Source organism: Adiantum capillus-veneris, chromosome 26 (assembly GCF_014529385.1).
Source record: "Adiantum capillus-veneris isolate H3 chromosome 26, ASM1452938v2, whole genome shotgun sequence".
NCBI classification, from domain to species: Eukaryota; Viridiplantae; Streptophyta; class Polypodiopsida; order Polypodiales; family Pteridaceae; genus Adiantum; species Adiantum capillus-veneris.
The window spans coordinates 22,202,940-22,219,855 of NC_140956.1; the positions used below are offsets into that span (position 1 = coordinate 22,202,940).

Sequence of the window (16,916 nt, forward strand, 5' to 3'; positions counted from 1 at the left end):
TAACATGCAATAACTCTTAAAGGATTGGGAATATCGTTGACAAGAGGCACTCCAAAGCCTTCATAGCAAGCTAGAAGTGATACAAAAGGTACACTTATACTCATGTTTTAATTTTATCCATGCAATCTTGAAAGTAATTAGATTACTTTTCATGATCTAAGTGAATGATTTACATTATGTGTATTTAAAAGGTTGTATATTAAGGTGACAAGGACTTAAGCAGTGAGCCCATCTTTTGCGTTGTCACACATGGAGAGTAAGGTACAACATGGCATCTGGGTCATCGATAATTAAACCAAAGGCAATGAATTATTCTCGTAAAAATGCATTATTTTTATACTAAGTAAGTCCCTCTAACACTAGAGGAGAAGCATAAGCCACCCTCCAACACTGGAGGAGATAAAAAGCACGAGGGAAGGACACACTCCCTATGGTATTATTAATAATAGGGAGCAAGGTACCAACTTCATGCCATATGTGTGTATCGCCTTTTTTTTTTTAATGAGCACAAGCATCCCCGTGCACGAAATGCATCTATTGCATCTTTAAAGATTATGATATGCAAATTCTTCTCCTCCACACATTTGCTAACTCCAAATTTCAATTGTGTGACGAGGTCGTAGAGATTTTGGGATATGCTTTGAGGAGAGATGGTATGAAGGCTCAAGAACAAGCTACAACAAGAGATAATATTATTGTATTCTTTGAATTGACACAATTTCCATAGTGAATTTTGCTTGGTGTGACCCAGGCCTTAGGAAGTCGAAGAACAAAATATGCTTTTCAAAAGAGTCCGTATAAAAATTGTGACGAAGCTAGGCACGTAACAAAAGCTTGCCCGGCAACCAAAAACGCAGCTGTTGTGTTCAAGGTACTCTAACGTCGTTCTCTTCCTGTGTAGCTTGTGCATGCGTGCATGGGCGGTGTGTGTGTGTGTGTGTGAGTGAGAGAGAGAGAGAGAGAGAGAGAGAGAGAGAGAGTTACCTTCTGAGTTTTGAAGATTGTTTCGTTTTCAACAGCAATATTCTGTACACGTTATTTGCTCCGAGATCGAAACAGGCTACCATGGCATACCATTACCGCTTCAAATATATCATCGTTGGAGATCAAGGCGAGTTTCCTTTCTCGTTCTCTATTCAGGCATCGTTTTGACGTGTACTTGCAAAGTGCTCTCTATGTAGGCTTGCTTTACATACTCTCTCTTCTACTAATTTGATTTGACATCGCTGCCTTTTTTCTAATGTGCATTGGCCAATGTGTCTGCCTCATAAGCTCTAGCTCTATGGCTTCTTGTATTTAGAAAGTTCTCGTGATTCGTCACGGGAACAGGTACCAATCATATCCGACAACCACGCAAACTAATGGTTTTGGTACATTTATTAGGTTCGCACACAAATTAGGTATATCCACAACCACACAAACTAATGGTTTGGTACATCTATTAGGTTGGGGATTTGCACACAAATTAGGTCGTCGTAAGAGGAGACGAGCACAAAAAATATTTCTGGCTTGGAAACCATGGTAGCAGTGATAGTTGTTTCTCTGTTTGTTTTGAGGATGACTCGGATTTTTCTAAGTTCTGACAGTTCGCCGTCCTTTAGTTCCAGAGAGGACGAGAAAAGGCGGAAGAAGCGGAGAAAAAGCAAGCAGGTTCAAAAGCAGTAAGCCCAAAAGTAGCTGATTCCAAAAGCTCATGTAAACACTGCCACATCAACAGCCTAATACAAATCACGGAAATCCGTACAGCCTGCCATGCACCTGCAACATAAATTGTGGAAATTCCCTACGGAGCATCTGTACGATTTGCCATGTTAGCATGTCAGCATATTTTACGAAAACCTCTCCAAGAGCTCAAGCTTTTGGTCTTTAGGGTTTTAGGCCCCACGGCTGGTGCTTCATAAGTTCTTTAAGTTAGTTCATTCAGTTTCTCTTGTCCACTCGACCACTTCTCTGCCAGTTGGTCATGCCACGTCATCACCTTGTGACACACAAGGGTACCTGAACACTTCCTAGCTTATCCACATGCACATAGGGTTAGATGTGCACGTGACATCCCCCTTTTCAAGGTGAGGTACTGGTACCACCGAGCTGCATGACTTCCTAGTAGTCTGCCAGTCACAAACGGGAGCGCATAACAATATAAAATATACTCGGATAAATAGAATCTATCACTTAATATTGAAGCCAAAGGATATAGAGAGAAATAAATAGAGAGAGAGAGAGAAGATCGACACAGTACTGGGACCAGAAGATGGGCTGGTCCCCCCCTTAAAGAGTATTCTTTATTAGGGAGAATCTTTTTACGAGCACAAGAACCGGAGAAAACCCCTCCATTCTAAATCTCTGACTCGATGGTCGTTCCTTCCCGTATGGGAAATCCGAGAGACAAACTCTCAATCCTTTTTCGGTCTGTACTCGGAGTTGAGACTCCGCAGACAATTTCCGAATTCCGTTTCCGGAATTCCCAAGCGTAGGCCGAAGCCTTCTTGCTTCTCCTTCGCGATGAAGTACCTGCAAACACACACGCAAACACGCGACAACAATTCGTATGGCGAATCCACAATAGATACCTGTCGCTCTTCCGCGGGAAAAGAGACTTCCGTGCTTCGTAGTCTCGCGCGATCTCTCGCGTTTTCTGGTGGCAGAGTTTTCTCTTGCTGGCGTTGGTAACCTCCCTTCAGTGAGGGCATGTGGTGCTTTTATAGCTCCTTCACCGCGGCACGAATAGCTGCTCGCAGAGAGATCTCGGCCGGTTTTTTTTTTTTTTTGTTCTACCCGAAATAGGGAGAGAGAATTCGCTGGCTGGTTTTGTTGCTTTATTTTCTAAGTGGCTGCCCACTTATTAAGTGGACGGCCGGCATATTTTTAAAATTGGTCTGAACCTGCCCAAAAACTTCAATAAAACCTTAACAATGCTTTCACAGCACTTCCCAGGCATCCCTGGATGCAACCACATGCACGAATGCAATGCAAACATAGATTCCTCGCGGGAAAGCGTCTGCTCTTCCCGAAAAACTCGTTAAAATATTCCGCTTTTTAAGAAAAGCTTCTTAGAACCCATCTTTATTCTTGTGCTTGCGTCTTTACGCGTATTCCTCTTTTCCAGTTCGGATTTCCTCTCGACTATGGATATCCCTTTTCCGATGCATCTGTCACCCACCTTGTGACGCATCAGGAATACCCATCACCTAGTCCTTTCCTACCGAACTTACGGTACAATCTCCTTCACGATGCTCTATGTCACCCATCCTATGACGCATTAGAGATGTCCGTTCCGGGATGGTCGGATACTTCTTTCCGATGTTCTCTGTCACCCATCCGATGTGACGCATCAGAAGTACCCGTTCTTGGTGGCCCTACAGATATTCCCGTTCACAATGCTCCCGTCATTACTTTGAATGACGCACTAGGAATACTCTATACTCGGATGTCTCCAGTCAGAAAAACCCTCTCACTTAAAATTCCAATAATTCATTTAGAATTAGTTTCTTGGTGTTCCAAGCGAGAAAACCCTCTCACTTATAAATCCAATAATTCATTTTGAATTATTTTCCTGTTTGATAAAGCCAATTTAGCAACATCTCTCTCACCTATAAACAGTTGTCCTCAACTGTAGAGGTCCAACTGAACTGCTGGGGAGAAATTGGAAAATTTCAAATCTTGCTCAATGGTGAGTTGAGCCAGTCCTTTCTCAAAAGAGAACTTAGAAATTAAATTGAACAGAATTCAATAATTAAATACTTACCTTACCAGTTCATGTCCTTCCTCTAGTACCTCGAGGATATCCTTCACCATTCATTAAACTTACGAGCCATGTAAGAACTCGTCATTCGCGTCTTTCCGAGAACTCAATTCCACCTTCTCAATCCTGAGAAGAATCATCCTCCTAAAAATAAATTTAGGTCTATGTCCTTGCGCATAACCTTGCGCTATTAGTCTTGAGGATATTAAACCTCTTGTGTACTCCCACATAGGGAATGCCCAAATCATAAGAGTATTAATCTTGATGTCTTCCTTCACAAACAAAGTGTGCGATCACCTTAAAGAAGGTGATTGTTTCGGGTTATTGCTCAATGTAGACGGACGGTTACAATCCGAAGATTCCTTGTGCACGGCGGCACTTCCTTCCAATCTTTTCCTCCTGCAAGTTATTACCACCCGCAGTGTTTTCCCGACGCCCATTAGAGTCTCTTTCTTACAGAATCATAAAAAATGATTCACCTTGCGAGCATCAATGACGCCTTGCAAAATCTCAGGCAGATAGGATTCTAGCCATAGCATTTTCTGAACGTACATTCAAACCTAGTTCACAATAGAGCGAACCCTCTTTGATTCTCACGGATGTTCTCCCATATGTAATTCTTACCATTTTGAAACGGTTGACAAATTATATTCTTACGAACAGAATAGTTCGAATTTATTCCAGCAGCGTGTAAATGCTACTTGACGTGCTCATGGAGAAACATATACCGCAACCAAAAGTTGCTACTGTAATGGTAAAAGCATATAGCGTACTCAATGATCAACGACCATCAGAAAACCTCTTCTCCGTAGAGAAACTCAAATTCCTTCTACCGAACACATCTCAAATAGAGATTCTCGTGTCGGAGTATCCTTGCGCACAAAAAGGCGCTCAAGAGAGTATAACAAACTCTTGTCCAACTCCTTGGCATAGGTCTGCATCTTCGTGTGTTATCCATGTACCCAAAGGTGTACATAAGTTTCAGTGAGCCTGGGAATTTACCTTCCCTTCGTAAGATCCTTAGAGCGAAGACGCTTAACTTGACGATCCCTTGGCTCAATCTTAGAGCAAAACCCGCTCATCAAATAAACTAGGATTTCAATCCTTGGATTTCTTGAGCAGAGGCCGAAGTCGTCACTTGTTCCTTCCCTCGTAAAGAGAGTATTCCTTCACTTGTGCGAAAAGCACTACCATGTCTTCCCTTACCGGGTACGGGGTGTGGGCTTAAAGAGTATTCAAGCTTAATGAACACTTTTCTTTGCTTGGAAAGCTCAGAATGGTTCCTTCATAATTTTCCTACCCGCGATAGCAGGTAATTTGTTGGAGAACTACCGGATACCAGATCAATCATGGACCTTCCGGATGGTTAAGCAAAGCAGTTCATTGTATAAAACAATGTTCTGACTCAAACTTACTCTCATAAACACTTGAGAGTGATTGTCTTGGTTAGACACGTGCATATCTCGTGCATAAAAGCAATACGTAGTTGATGAGTTCCTCAAAGATTTAACTTTGATTAAAGACGTGCCCTCTCACTTAAAGTTTGAGGGTCTTCTATTCAAAAACTCAGGAGTTAGATTGAATTCCCTTACTCCAAACTTTCTCCGGATAGCAACGTATCCTTGGAGGAGAGGTAACAAAAATTCATTTTTTTTCTGTGTTCAACGGTTCTCATCCCACTGCGGGGATTGTATTCTATGTACACTAAGGTGTACACTTTCAACTTTTATTGCTGACTCCACCATCTGCTGCAAAGTATCTTGCAGATGGGTTTACAAAATTCGTGCAAAAGTCCTTCGTTAAATTTGTTCATCTTTCCTTCCTCAGAGAGGATCAAGAATGGAGCTACCTTGGCAAGAGTGAACCACTACTTGCATTGACTCGCTCGTGTTCCTATTGGGCAAAACGATCCCAATCTTCTTGGATGCCTTCCTCAAAGCGTAGAGGAAAAAAATTTGTTGGAAAATTCAGCTTTGAATTGAATCCAAGTCTTGTTGTAAGTTCCTTGCAGAGCTTTGGTATACCACCAAGTACTTGCAATCCCCTTGAGGTGTTTGGTCACATGCCTCATCTTTGACGCTTCTCAGAAATTGTCGTTTGCAAAGGCAACTTCAAACTGTCAAATGAAAGCGTTAGCTTTTGGGACATCTTCCCATCCGTCAAAAGTATCAAACTTGGTTGACCTTCTTCATATCCTTCCCGGAATGACAAAATTTCTTGGCTATGGTTATGGATTGATGTTCTTGGATATTTTCTGGATTCTGAAGGATCTTGAGCATTCCGCTCCTTGGATTCTCTAGGTTCTTGAGCATCATGCTCTTGTCGCCTTCTCAGAGAATCCCAAGTCTTGTGTCGACTTCTTGCAGAGAGAAAAAAAATTCCCAACTCTGCGAGCTTTTCCTGTAGGACTTAGGTTTCTGCCTGCTTACTTCTCTCTTGGCTTGTCATGGCTTCTTCCCGTATCTTCCCAGAGTCGTTCTCCTTTACAGAAAGAGAGGAGACCATGCTCTGATACCACTGTCACAAACTGGAGCGCATAACAATATAAAATATACTCGGATAAATAGAATTTATCACTTAATACTGAAGCCAAAGGATATAGAGAGAAATAAATAGAGAGAGAGAGAGAGAGAGAGAGAGAGAGAGAGAGAGAGAGAGAGAGAGAGAGAGAGAGAGAGAGAGAGTACTGGGGACCAGAAGATGGGCTGGTTTCCCCCCTTAAAGAGTATTCTTTATCAGGGAGAATCTTTTTACAAGCACAAGAACCGGAGAAAACCCCTCCGTTCTAAATCTCTGACTCGATGGTTGTTCCTTCCCGTAAGGGAAATTCGAGAGACAAACTCTCAATTCTTTTTCCGTCTGTACTCCGAGTTGAGACTCCGCAGACAATTTCCGAATTCTGTTTCCGGAATTCCCAAGCGTAGGCCGAAGCCTTCTCGCTTCTCCTTCGTGATGAAGTACCTGCAAACACACACGCAAACACGCGACAACAATTCGTATGGCCAATCTACAATAGATACCTGTCGCTCTTGTGCGGGAAAAGCGACTTCCGTGCTTCGTAGTCTCGCGCGATCTCGCGTCTTCTGGTGGCAGAGTCTTCTCTTGCTGGCGTTGGTAACCTCCCTTCAGTGAGGGCATGTGGTGCTTTTATAGCTCCTTCACCACGGCACGAATAGCTGCTCGCGGAGAGATCGCGGCCGTTTTTTTTTTTTTGGTTCTACCCGAAATAGGGAGAGAGAATCCGCTGGCTGGTTTTGTTGCTTTATTTTATAAGTGGCTGCCCACTTATTAAGTGGACGGCCGGCATATTTTTAAAATTGGTCTGAACCTGCCCAAAAACTTCAATAAAACCTTAACAATGCTTTCACAATACTTCCCAGGCGTCCCTGGATGCAACCACATGCACGAATGCAATGCAAACATAGATTCCTCGCGGGAAAGCGTCTGCTCTTCCCGAAAAATTCGTTAAAATATTCCACTTTTTAAGAAAAGCTTCTCAGAACCCATCTTTATTCTTGTGCTTGCGTCTTTACACGTATTCCTCTTTTCCAGTTCGGATTTCCTCTCGACTATGGATATCCCCTTTCTGATGCACCTGTCACCCACCTTGTGACGCATCAGGAATACCCATCACCTAGTCCTTTCCTACCGAACTTACGGTACAATCCCCTTCACGATGCTCTATGTCACCCATCCTATGACGCATTAGAGATGTCTGTTCCCGGATGGTCGGATACTTCTTCCCGATGCTCCCTGTCACCCATCCGATGTGACGCATCAGAAGTACCCGTTCTTGGTGGCCCTATAGATATTCCCGTTCACAGTGCTCCTGTCATTACTTTGAATGACGCACTAGGAATACTCTGTACTCGGATGTCTCCAATGAGAAAAACCCTCTTACTTAAAATTCCAATAATTCATTTAGAATTAGTTTTTTGGTGTTCCAAGCGAGAAAACCCTTTCACTTATAAATCCAATAATTCATTTTGAATTATTTTCTTGTTTGATAAAGCCAATTTAGCAACACTACCAACAACTCAAGGTAATCTGTGAAGGAATGTTCGTGGACTCACACTGCCTCGTGGGTTCCTCGATCCTTGAACTTCAAAAAGTACTGTCGTGCTTGTTTCTTTGAGTCATGGCTTCCTTGTAGTTTGCCAACAACTCAGCGTAATCTATGAAGAAATGTTCGTGGACCCACATTGCCTCGTGGGCTCCTCGATCCTTAAACTTCAAAAAGTACTGTCATGCTTGTTTCTTTGAGCCATGGCGAAAACGATGCAGCAAAAACTGCTCTGGCTCCTTGACTAAATTCAAAGCAACTTGAAAATTCATTCAGGTTTTCGTTCAGACAGCTGATCTGAGGACGACTAGCTTGCCCCCCTTCTGTATTAAGGTAATCATACAGTTCCGGATCTAGATGTTGGGCATGCCCAAGAGGGCGTCGTAGTTGACCAACTTCATGAGGTGGAAATCGGCTTTTCCATGGTATCCCTATATAGTTACCTGAAGAGCACCAATGAGCGGTATCACTTGTTGAGTTTGCCCCGTGGCTAACTCGGCTTCAAGTTCTCCACCGTGTGCATCATAGTCAAAATCCATCTGCTTTAGGAATTCTAGATGGATGAAATTCTCGGTAGCTCTTGGGTCAAAGAAGATTAGGGCTTTCAAGTTATTGATTTTGCCATAGGCTCTGCACAATTCATTTGAACTTTCAAGATTAATGCCATAGATATTAGGTACAGACCAATGGCAGGTCTAGCTCTCTTAGCTAGAGGTGGCCCTAGGGATCTATCTGCTGTCAGAGCAGGAGGTTGCTCCTAAGACGTTGAGGCTCTTTGAGGACATGCATTGAAAGTATGCCCGGTTTGAAAACATTCAAAGCATCAGCCTTCTTGTAAGAGGGTTTCTTGTTGACGCTATGTCAAACGAGGAATTTGAGGTTGAGTTTCATGAGATTCTCGAGGATTTGTTCGTGGTTGCCAAGAGCTCTAATTTTTTGCCGGGGTTGCTTCTGTAGTAAACTTTAGCTTCCCTTTCATAAGTTTGCAGCTGACCGTGGCATGATCCAAAAGGTCTGGTTTGTCGATACCTGTTTAGACAAATAGTATTCCTATAAAGGTGATGGCATTTCAATGGTATATCACTCGCATTGGCCCTCCAAGGGAATCAACTTGAAGAAAGACACTGGAAGGTAGACATCGAGAAACCTTTGGTTGTAGTCTTTCATGGTCTCCGTGGCAAACATTTTCAAGTTGCCCCATTCTGACAAAATTTGGACTTCAAAGAGAGAGGTCATATAGCTGCGTGCAAAAATTGTCTTAAAAGATTTCCATGTCCTTGGAGCATGCGGTTGTGTCGCGATTGAACTCCACCACTGCATAGCATTATCTTTAAGAAATCCCACTGCTCGAGAAATGTTTGATTCTTCCGTATAAGTCCCCAAAGCATTGGTGTTGTCAAATTGTTGGAGAAGCTTTCTTGCAATCTTTCACTCCAAAAAGGTGAAAATCTTACTGTCGTGCCGCCATCTTTGAAATCCTTTTGGCTGGTTAGGAGTGTCACAAAATGATGACGTGTCCTGGACCCTGGTGCCCATGATACCCGGACATACACATGCACACGCGTGGTAGAGTTGATGACATGGGTGATAGGGTGATGACGAGGCAACTCCATAAATTGCAATGGCAGGCTATACGGACAGCAGGAGACGTGGCAGCAATACGCATAACGCGCTGACATGTTGTAACAAAATTGGACACTCCAAGTCAAGAATCAATCACGCCAGCACCAAATAATCACTTCAAAAAAATTCACAGTTCACAATAGATTTGCACTGGCCCAAGGGAGTTCCGTGCCTAGAGATATTGGCCCCAAAGACTGGCGCCCCTTTCGGTATTTCTTTTTATATTAATCAGTGTTGAAAGTACAAGAAAGTGGTTCGGGTCTCACTCTCAGACTCTGCGTCCAGATGCTCTGCAGAGTGGGAGCCCAAACCACTTATTTATTTGTTTACAAGGGATGCCAAAAGCAGAGCTCCAAAAGCTTCAAAATAAAAAGCAAAGACTCTGTCTCTCACAAGCTCTCTTGAGCTTTACAAAAAAAGCAATGGAGTTCTCTCTCTCTCTCTCTCTCTCTCTCTCTCTCTCTCTCTCTCTCTCTCTCTCTCTCTCTTTGCAATTGCGTAGAGAAAAAGTAGATCTGCCGCAGCCCGTGATTTGCGCCGCAATTTACGGAATTATGCCATGTCATCATATCAGCGCTTTTTTCGAGATTTCCCCTACTGTCCTAGGGTTAGGGTTAGGATTTTTGCTGTTTTAGGGTTTTTGGCAGATTTTAGGGTTTGCAGGTTTTAGGGTTAGGGTTTGGCAAAAATTAGGGTTAGGGTTTTTGGCAGCATTTAGGGTTTTTGCAGATTAGGGTTTCTAGCCATCATATCGGGCAGCCACGTCATCACTTTGTGACATACCCCCCTCTTGAAAGCATTGTAATCGCCCTCGATTATACCTGCAAAACAGACAGAGGCCATAAACCATCTTAGTAGACACTGACTGTTAATACCTACGTACTAGGAACACACATCTAGCACATGTACCAATCGACAGTCACATCACACGACATCACATGACATCACAGGACATCACATGACATTCAACATTCATTCGCTTCTTAGACCATGATTTATCGGCAATGTAGCTAGCAATCGCATCTAGATCCAGTCGGGACCTCATCGATGTCCGATTGACTAACTCTTATTGCAACCATGTCTATTCGAGATCAAGTAGATCAAATGTTGCAGTCATTTTGTCTATCAGTTCCTGCACTTTAAAAAGAAGTCAAGAACAAATCAGTATCATAATCAGGAATTCCATTAAAGTCATACATCAGAATACTGTCAGCTTTCAGTATCCTTGAAGCTCAAAGAGACATCAGTGACTCTAGTATCAAAATCGAGGCATTTGTTGACAAAGAACCGGAGTGACTCCCCTCTTGTGCATCCCACTGCACCAGATCTCCGGCCAAGCTGAATTCTGGGTTCCATTTGGAGTAGACTATGCTAAACCAAAAGCATCGAGGTAAAGTTTCACAATCTGAGGAGTATCTGCTACGTCCTCCTCCATCCACTTCGCATCCAATGGAGGATAGTTCTTGAACTTAAACAAGAACCGCCTTTGGACTTTACCTTTATTCTTCGTATCCTTATGTGCCAAAATCTGTTCAGGAACAAGGATCTCCTTGTTTTCTTCCACTTAGGGTTGCTCATCACGCTCCCCATCATGAGGCACATCACCTTTGAAAGGTTTCAAGAGACTCACATGAAATGCATTGTGAATTCTCCAAGTATCAGGCAGTTTCAGTCGGAAGGAGACATCATTTATCTTTTTAGGGATCTGGAAAGGTCCGTAGTATCCCATACTGAGCTTTGGAAAAAGCCTCTCCTTTCCCTTTTTCTTTCTCAGGCGTGCCTTCTCAAAACGTAAGAGCACCCAATCATCCTCCTTCAATTTCAAATTGCATCCATGGCGATCCGCTACCTTTTTCTGTCGTTCTTGAGATTTCTGCAAAGCCTCGCGGACCTTGGCAAAAGCCGTGTCTAAGTATACTCATCAGCTTCAAAAATCTTATCTTTCGTGCTTAGGAAGGGTGGAACCTTCGCAGCACCTTCAACAATCTCAAATGGCGCCTTCCCCGTCGAAGAGTATATTGTGTTATTGTAGGCAAATTCCGCCAAAGGTAAGTACTTTTCCCATTGAGTCTTCTGATCCAAGATATAAGACTTCAATAAATCTAGAATCACTGAACTGGCAATCTCAGATTGCCCGTCAGTGTGTGGGTGGAATGATGAGGAGAACTGCAACCGCGTGCCAATGTTCTCCCAAATTGCCTTCCAAAACAAACTCGTAAATCTAGGGTCCCTGTCGGATAACAGTCCAGATACCATCGTGACCACTCTGTGTTCTCGGGAGATCAAAAATGAAATCCATTGCAATACTTTCCCAGGGGCGGGTGGATATGGGTAAAGGCTGTAACCATCGTCCAGATACCATCGTGACCACTCTGTGTTCTCGGGAGATAAAAAATGAAATCCATTGCAATACTTTCCCAGGGGCGGCTGGATATGGGTAAAGGCTGTAACAATCTCTGTGCTTTATGCTGTCAAACTTGACCTTCTGGCATACCAAGAAACTGCCCACAAACTCTTCCACATCCTTCTTGAGTCTCGGGCAAAAGAAGTATCTCTCTACCCCTTTCATGGTGGTAGCAATGCCGCGGTGACGCGTAAAAGGTGGACATTGGCATTCAGTCATAACCTTTTCCCTCAACGGCTGTGTAACGCACAACATGGTTTTTCTCATCAAGTAGCCATCCCGAATGGAGTATCTTGCTACTATCTCCCCATCCCGTATCCCTCTGAGAATGTCTGCAAAATCTGTATTTGTGGCATACTGATCGACCATATCCTCCAAGCTCCTATGATGTATCGCGGAAATAGCCAGAACCAACGGCTTCCGAGACAAAGCATCTGCCACCACGTTCTTTTGTCCCTGCACATGGACAATCTGGAAGTGAAATTGTGACAAGATGTTCGTCCACCGCATGTGCTTTTCCGAAAGATGCTTCTGTGACAAGAAGTAGCGCAAACTGCATTGGTCTGTAAAGACAGTAAAATCCGCTCCGAGTAGGTAATGCCGCCACTGAGTAAGAGCATGGATAACCGTCAAAAGCTCTTTCTCATAAATCAAAGCTGTCATCTCTGGGCTCCAGAACAATCGGCTCTCGTAAGCAATGACATGGCCTTCTTGCATTAAGACCGCACCCAGACTACGACCACAAGCATCACAATATACTTTAAATGACTTCTGCAAGTCTGGCAAAGTCAAAATTGGTCCTGTAGTCAAATTTTTCTTTTTTTCTAGAAAAAGATCCTTCTATTAGTTATTGAAACTGCCCATAGGGCTACAACCACCTCTTCAAGAGAGGGCTACAACAACCATGGTGGGAGACTCTCCCAATGAAAAAACCAGCATATGTACAATGGGGCTAAATCAAGAAATGGGGGGAGGGAAAAGCCACACAGGTGGTCGGTAGTGCCATCTAGACCATGGTGTAGAAAGGCCCAGGACGCCAGAGTCAAAGGAAAGCCTCTCTGCGCTCCCGCATGCGGTTGGAGCTGCCCTATAGTCCCTCGAGCTGTCCTCTGAGAGTGTGGATCAACTCTAGCCAAAAATCGCGAACAGTCTCTGTTGGTGGCACAGGGCGAGCCTCAAAGATGCAGAAGCAACGGGCCCGCCAGATGAACCAGAGTGTCAGGCCACTGATGAGCTCCCAACACTCCTCTCTCTCACTGCACCACTCCTTTGGAGTATGCTCTGTAGTAGGCTGAAGAGTAGGTCGCCCCTCCTGCATCACTATTCATCGTGCTGGTGGAAGATAGCTCAAACGGAAGTGCTGGGCCCGTAAGGGTGGTGGACCAAGCCGCTGCTCCCCAAGTGTACTGTCGGGCCATGGAGAGAGCAGGCATCAGCCGAAGAACTCGTAGCCACACCTGCTGGGCTGAGGGACAGTCCCAAAGATAATGACGCTGACTCTCCACAAGATGGTCACAAGCTGCACATGCGGCCGAGAGACCACTATGCACTAACCAACTCCCAACTGCTGTAGCTCTGTGTGCTACCAGCCACTGAAACAAGGTGACTCGCCTCGGCTGTTTGGAGTCCCATAACTTCTCCCAAAATGCTGCCAAGAACTCAAATGTGAGACCCTCCGCCTACCAATGAGGTGCTGTAGAGCGGGGCGGGCCTCTCTGTGTGCTTCTAGTATATGACGTCCAAGTTGAATAGTGTACTGAAAGAACGGGACTCCTTGGTGGTCTCCAGAAGAGAAGGGATCCCTCCATAGCCACTCACCAGGATCCCACTGTACTCGTGCCAGTGGACAACACTCCCAAGCCCACAGCCTCCAGTATCCAGTCTCAAGAGCTGCTGGGTCAGGGTCTATGACACAAGTCCTCCCACAGATGCCCACTACTCGGATCCTCTGAAAACAACACTCTGCTACCTGCGGGGCCACTACTACAACTCGCTGAAGGCGTCCCCCACCTTGAAGCTCGAAGAAAAGGGCTGGGACAGTCTCTGAGCAGGCCCTGACTGAGATGAGAACCTCCAGTCGTGTGAAGGCTCCCATCCACCGGGGTGCTACTAGCTCGAGAGGCGTGAGCCACTCAGCTAGAACTGACTCTGAGATGTCCTGGCACATGCTCTGCACCCCTCTCATGCCCTGTAGTGGAGACCCTGCACCTCCTCTGACAAACCTGTGAACTCTAGCCAGTCACCTAAAAAGCGCGCTGGACCTGCTGCCATGGGACCCCAGGAAACATGAGGCCGACTACCAACTAAGTGGCCTCACTGAGTGCTAACCATGGGGTTCCAGACAAGGGGCCGCCGTAGGCGCTACTCCGCTCACGTAGGCTGTCTCTGCTCCAGGCCACGCCACAAGAGCTCCCAAGATCGAAGCAAACTCACAGCGAAACGGTCCTCCAGTCTCCTACTCAAACCAACTCTGCGTATCTCTGTAAATATCCATTTGGTCGAAGGTTGCCAAGGGCCTCCTGCCTGAGGCACCCTAGCACGAAGCCGCTGTAGCAAGAACTCCTTCCAGGGCTCCTCACCTGGAAGAAGGCCTCTGACGATGAACTTCCCAAGAAGGGCTCTGCTGTGTTGTGCTAGATCAATGATCGCAAGCCCTCCCTGTGAACAAGGAAGAGTGATGACTTGCCAAGCCACCTTGGCTCGGGCTATCTGAGTGTCACGTCCTGACCAAAGGAAGTTCCTGATCAGCCTCTCTACCTGGCTGATACAAGAACTCGAGAAGATCCAGCAGGAAGTTATGTACCACATAGTCGCCAACAACACCTGGTTGGCAACTACGACTCTGCCAGCCAAAGAAAGTCGTGCTGAGCTCCAATGTAACAACTTTCTCCTGATAGACAGGAGAAGGGGAGCAATCTGCTGCTCGGGAGACAAGTCCAAAGCCACCTGACAGCCCAAGTACGGAACTGCAATCCCTGGGGAAATCCACCTAAAACCCTCTCCTTGCATCCAATCTGGCACTGGAGCACTACCAATCGAGAAAGCCATTGTCTTTCTCTAGTTGATCAGTGCGCCCGATGCACAATAAGAGGTCTCCAGAGCCTGCTCACACCTGTGAAGGTTGGCCTCTTGACCATCTAAGTACAAGGCTGAGTCGTCGGCAAACTCAGCGTCCAGTAGCTCATCTCCCCGAATAGGGAGTGCTAAGCCTCGTAGACCAACCTGCTGCGACACCAAAAACCTGCTCATTGCCTCCACATAGAACAGAAAGAGGAAGGGGGCAAGAGGACAGCCCTGTCTGACCGAACGTGTAAGCATGAAGCAATCACCTCTACCTCGTGCCAAAAGTACCTGCCTATGGGCCTGTCTGTACAAAGCTGACACCCCTCTGATCCAAGCATCTGAGAAGCCCATCCTGCGTAGAGTGCCCTCTAGAAAGTCCCAGTCAACTCTGTCGTATGCCTTCTCAAAATCGAGAAGAAGAATCACGAGGTCCTCACCACGGAGCCATGCCAGGGCTGAAGCCTCCCGAAAAGTAAAGATGTTGTCAAGGGTACTGCGTTCCTGGACAAAACCTGTCTAGGTCCCATGTATAAGGCTCTCTAGAAGTGGCTGAATCCTCAAACTCAGAGCCTTGGCAAGAATTTTCTAGGCTGAGTTGAGGATGGTGATGGGGCGTCACTATTGAATCTCATCAAAGGAGCTACCCTCCTTGGGAATGAGGTAGATCAGGTCCTCACTCATGTTGTCATCCTCACTCATGTTGTCAGGCATCACTCCTGTGTGCAAAATTTAGTGGAAAGCACTATAGAGATCTAGGCCAAGCAGGTCTCAGTACTCTAAGAAAAAACTGGGAGTCAACCATCCTCACCTGGAGAGCTACCACGGGGGAGGGCCCTAAGAGCCGTGTGCAGCTCCTCAAGCTGAAGTGGCAGTTCAAGCCTCTGACGCATCTCCTCAGTCACAAGACAAGCCATTTGTGCCCGAACCTGCTCCCTGCATGCATCCTGACGCTCTGACTGGAACCCTGCAGACAGTAACTCACGGTAAAAGTCAGTAGCCACTGCACGCATATCCTTGGGCTCAGAAGCAACTGACCCGTTGGGCCTCCTCAACTGACTGACCTTGGCATGCGAGTGCCGAGGTCCCACTGCCTCAAAGAAAGCACGAGTCACTTTGTCGCCCACCTGGGTCCACTGAGATCCCTGTCGGTGGAAAGCAAACTCATGTTGCCTCTCCTCTGTGCTAGCAAGCTCCTGTCGAGCCTGCTGTAACTGCTCCTCCAACCAAGGACTGTCTGGATGTTGCTCCTGCATCCTTTGTAATGAAGCAATGCCCCGTCTGAGACGCTGCTCCGCCTCTCTCGCTGCAGCCCGGAGAGCTAGAGACTCCTGGAGAAAAAAATGGCTAATCTGAGCTAGGCCTGAGGCCACTCTGTCAGCAGGAGAATCGTGCCTGTCCAAGCCCTCTGTCCAGAGAGCCTCTACCCTCTCTCTGAGTGCTGAGTCTAAGAAGACCCTCTCTGGGATGAGAAGCATCGTGCTCCCACTCCTCTGCCTGTCTGCCACTGTGAGGATCACTTGAGCATGGTCCGAGAAGGAGATCCCTGCCAGGATGCCCACTGACCCTCCCAAGTCACTGAAGTGGTCACTAGTGTAGAAGCGATCTATCCGCGATAGATTCACTCCTCCCACTCTACGGTCCGATCGAGAGAAGGCAAGGCTGTCTGGGGGCCTCACAAAACCAGAGTGCTGCCACGCATCTGAGACCCTCAGAGTCATACAAAACCTCTCCCAAGCTGCCAACTCAACTCCATGCACAGTAGCATGGCTACCACCAATCCTGTCAGAAGGGTCCTCCAACATGTTGAAGTCCCCTGCTATGCACCAATGTTCTGCCTGCAGTAGAGACTCAACTATCTGTGACCAAAACTCTGCACGGGCACTCGCCACATTGGGCGCATAGATGTTCAGGAAACCCACTAGGCCACCCTAAACCTGCATTAATTGATGATCATGGTGACTACCAAATCTTTCAGTGTCTACTATTCTCTCTCTTTCACACCTCTCACAGCCAGAGGCCCG

General features: G+C 45.9%; 1 protein-coding gene across 2 annotated transcripts in view; it reads left to right on the top strand.

The window, feature by feature from the left end:
* The first annotated feature begins 808 nt into the window (after positions 1 to 808).
* Positions 809 to 16,916, top strand: part of LOC147423118 (ras-related protein RABB1a-like) — a 90,554-nt gene continuing 74,446 nt past the window's right edge. Inside the window, exons 1-2 of one of the 2 annotated variants that reach the window (XM_086501183.1) lie at positions 809 to 871; positions 1,020 to 1,111. In XM_086501183.1, the coding sequence (XP_086357309.1) occupies positions 1,066 to 1,111 (46 nt within the window). In that variant the 5' untranslated portion in view covers positions 809 to 871; positions 1,020 to 1,065. Of the gene's footprint in view, positions 872 to 918; positions 1,112 to 16,916 lie in introns of those variants that run through there. The other variant, XM_086501184.1, reaches the window with a different exon arrangement.